This window comes from Tribolium madens, unplaced genomic scaffold, assembly GCF_015345945.1.
Source record: "Tribolium madens isolate multiple individuals breed KSU strain unplaced genomic scaffold, Tmad_KSU_1.1 Scaffold_7;HRSCAF=85;Tcas5.2_LG10, whole genome shotgun sequence".
NCBI lineage: Eukaryota > Metazoa > Arthropoda > Insecta > Coleoptera > Tenebrionidae > Tribolium > Tribolium madens.
The window spans coordinates 5518812-5521260 of record NW_025401050.1 but is presented as its reverse complement, the minus strand read 5'-3'; the positions used below and the strand labels follow the sequence as shown (position 1 = coordinate 5521260).

Here is a 2449-nt window from a genome sequence, read left to right as displayed (position 1 = left end):
AAAAGGAAGCTAAAACTTAATGATTCCATAATTGAGCATTTTTTTAGATACTTAATTAGAATTTCTGTAAAAATAAAACACTTGAATTAAAATTTCCAAATTTCCCGTTAATAATAATAATAAGTTGAATTTGTATTTTTTTTTCAAATTAGTCAAATTTTACATAATTTTAAAAATTTTAAATTACTGTTGTGCCAAAGTCAATACCGACTATAGATGACAAAAAAAATAAGTTTTGTGCAATTTGCCATTTGCTTAGAGCAATGTTTTTGATAATAATAAATTGGTCAATTTTTGACTAATTTGACGAAAAAGTGTCTTGATTGTTTAGTTTTTGATGACAAATCTAATGGTTTTAAAATTTTCAAAATCGGACCAAAATTGACAAACATAACAAAAAAAAAATACCCAAAATTTTGTCGATTTTGCAAAATTTTTGATTACTATTATTTCAAAATTTGTACTGAATAAAAATATAAAAAAAAAATTAAACTTCGTGCAGTTTGTCCATTTGGCCATAGTAATATTGTTGATAATAATAACTCGGTTAGTTTTACATAATTTAAGCGGAAAAAAACGCTTCGGTTGTTCAGTTTTTAATCACAAATCTATTGGTGTTAAAAATTTTAAAATCGGGCCAAAATTGACAAAGATAACAAAATTAATCGGGCAAAATTTTGACAATTTTGCAATATTTTTGATAACTGTTGTTTCAAGATCGGTACTGAATATAAATATGAAAAAAAATTTAAGCTTGGTGTAGTTTGTTCATTTGGCCATTTAATATTGTTGATAATAACTAAATTGATTTTTGACAAATTTGCCGAAAAAAATGTCTCGATTGTTCAGTTTAGTGTTAAAATTTAAAAAAACCAGACCAAAATTGCCAAAGATAACAAAAATTTTGAATTATTATACAGGTGGCGCCAGAACTCGCGCCCCAGAGAAAAATTTCAAGTAAGATAAGATACCAGGAACATGAAAAAAATGTTTAAAAAATTTTATCTGTCAAAAAATTTTGACATTTATTTTTTGACATTTGACATTTTTTTATGTATATATAATGATACTGATGATCTTGTATATGTGTTTTCACAATTATTTAGTAAAGATACAAAAATTTTGCCAATAAATGCCACAATTAACATTGAATAGAGTTACAATTAAGGCTACAGCTTCCTTGTTTCCTCCTTTAATAGCCTATAGCAAAAAAGGAAAAATAATTTTCCAACAGAAATAAATTGAGTCAAAGTACAAACTTTAAACCCTCATAACTTCGAAATTTTTATAGATAATTTTTTTTTAACATTTTTCCATGTTCCTGGTTTCTTACTTTATATGGCATTTTTTGGTATTTTTTGTTGTTTTTTTTTTAGTGAATCAGTTGATTGGTTCTAATAAAATATCGATACAAATCTGAAGGTCAAAAATTACAATTGAACAAACAAAATGATAAATGATCAAAAATGTGTCTTATTTTTTTCCTCGATACCCACAACGCACATAATTTGCCACAATTGCATGATCAACAGTGCATTTCCTGTCATATCATCCCGACCATAAGCAAGGACACAAATACCTCCAACCGTTACTCATAAATAGTAAGAAAAACAAAATTCTCGGATGTTTTCCGAGCACAAGGCTACAATAAATTAAATCAGCACTCCCTAATTTGTAAATTAGGTCGTGACTCGATTTTTTGCTAATTTATTATGTAATCAAACACTCGGATGCGATGGATGCATTTTTCCCACCACACCCGACCACACCCTGTATATTTTTCTCGGAATCTTCAATGATGTCAAAAATTAATTACTATGTGATTCAAGGATAATTGCGACACTTTTAACCCTCCAAATACGACTCTATGTGCGAGTTGTTTATTAATTAATTAATTAATTTTGCAGTTGAATGCGCAACAAGTCTATTCGCAATTCCAGCACGGAGTTTGGGAACTTTTGAACAAAGTGAGTCTTCGAAATGTCCCAAATCCTTCAGTTGCAAGGCAAATTAGGTACTTGTCGATTGTGGGGCCTGCAGCCTTATCACCTGACCAACTCGATAGAGTAAGTATTTTATTTTAATTTTTTATTTATTTATAGCAAGATGAATGTAGTCATAAAATACAATACATGCAACGTTGTAATTTAATTAGTCATAAATAAAACATCAAGGTCAAATCCTAATTCATTATTTTGTCTGTGAATAAGAAGCAACTTAGATCAATTGTAAAAAAATAATTTTAGGAGAAAAGTTAACGTTAGTTTTGTCGTTCACTGTACCCTAAAAAACATGTTTTTTTTGTTTTTTATTTTTTTTTAAACCTTGTTATTAATAAATTAATTAGTGATTAAAGTCATATAATTTTGTGTACAGTTTGCAACAAAAATAATGTTAAACCGTTGTGGAAGAATTTGTCAAAAGCTGGAAAAAAGTGTTGCAAATGTTT

General features: G+C 27.9%; 1 protein-coding gene across 1 annotated transcript in view; it reads left to right on the top strand.

The window, feature by feature from the left end:
• LOC123010279 (angiotensin-converting enzyme) overlaps positions 1-2449 on the top strand; it is a 53956-nt gene that overhangs the window by 17822 nt on the left and 33685 nt on the right. The window contains exon 2 of the mRNA XM_044407021.1: positions 1908-2066. Within this exon, the coding sequence (XP_044262956.1) occupies positions 1908-2066 (159 nt within the window). The remainder of the gene's footprint in view (positions 1-1907; positions 2067-2449) is intronic.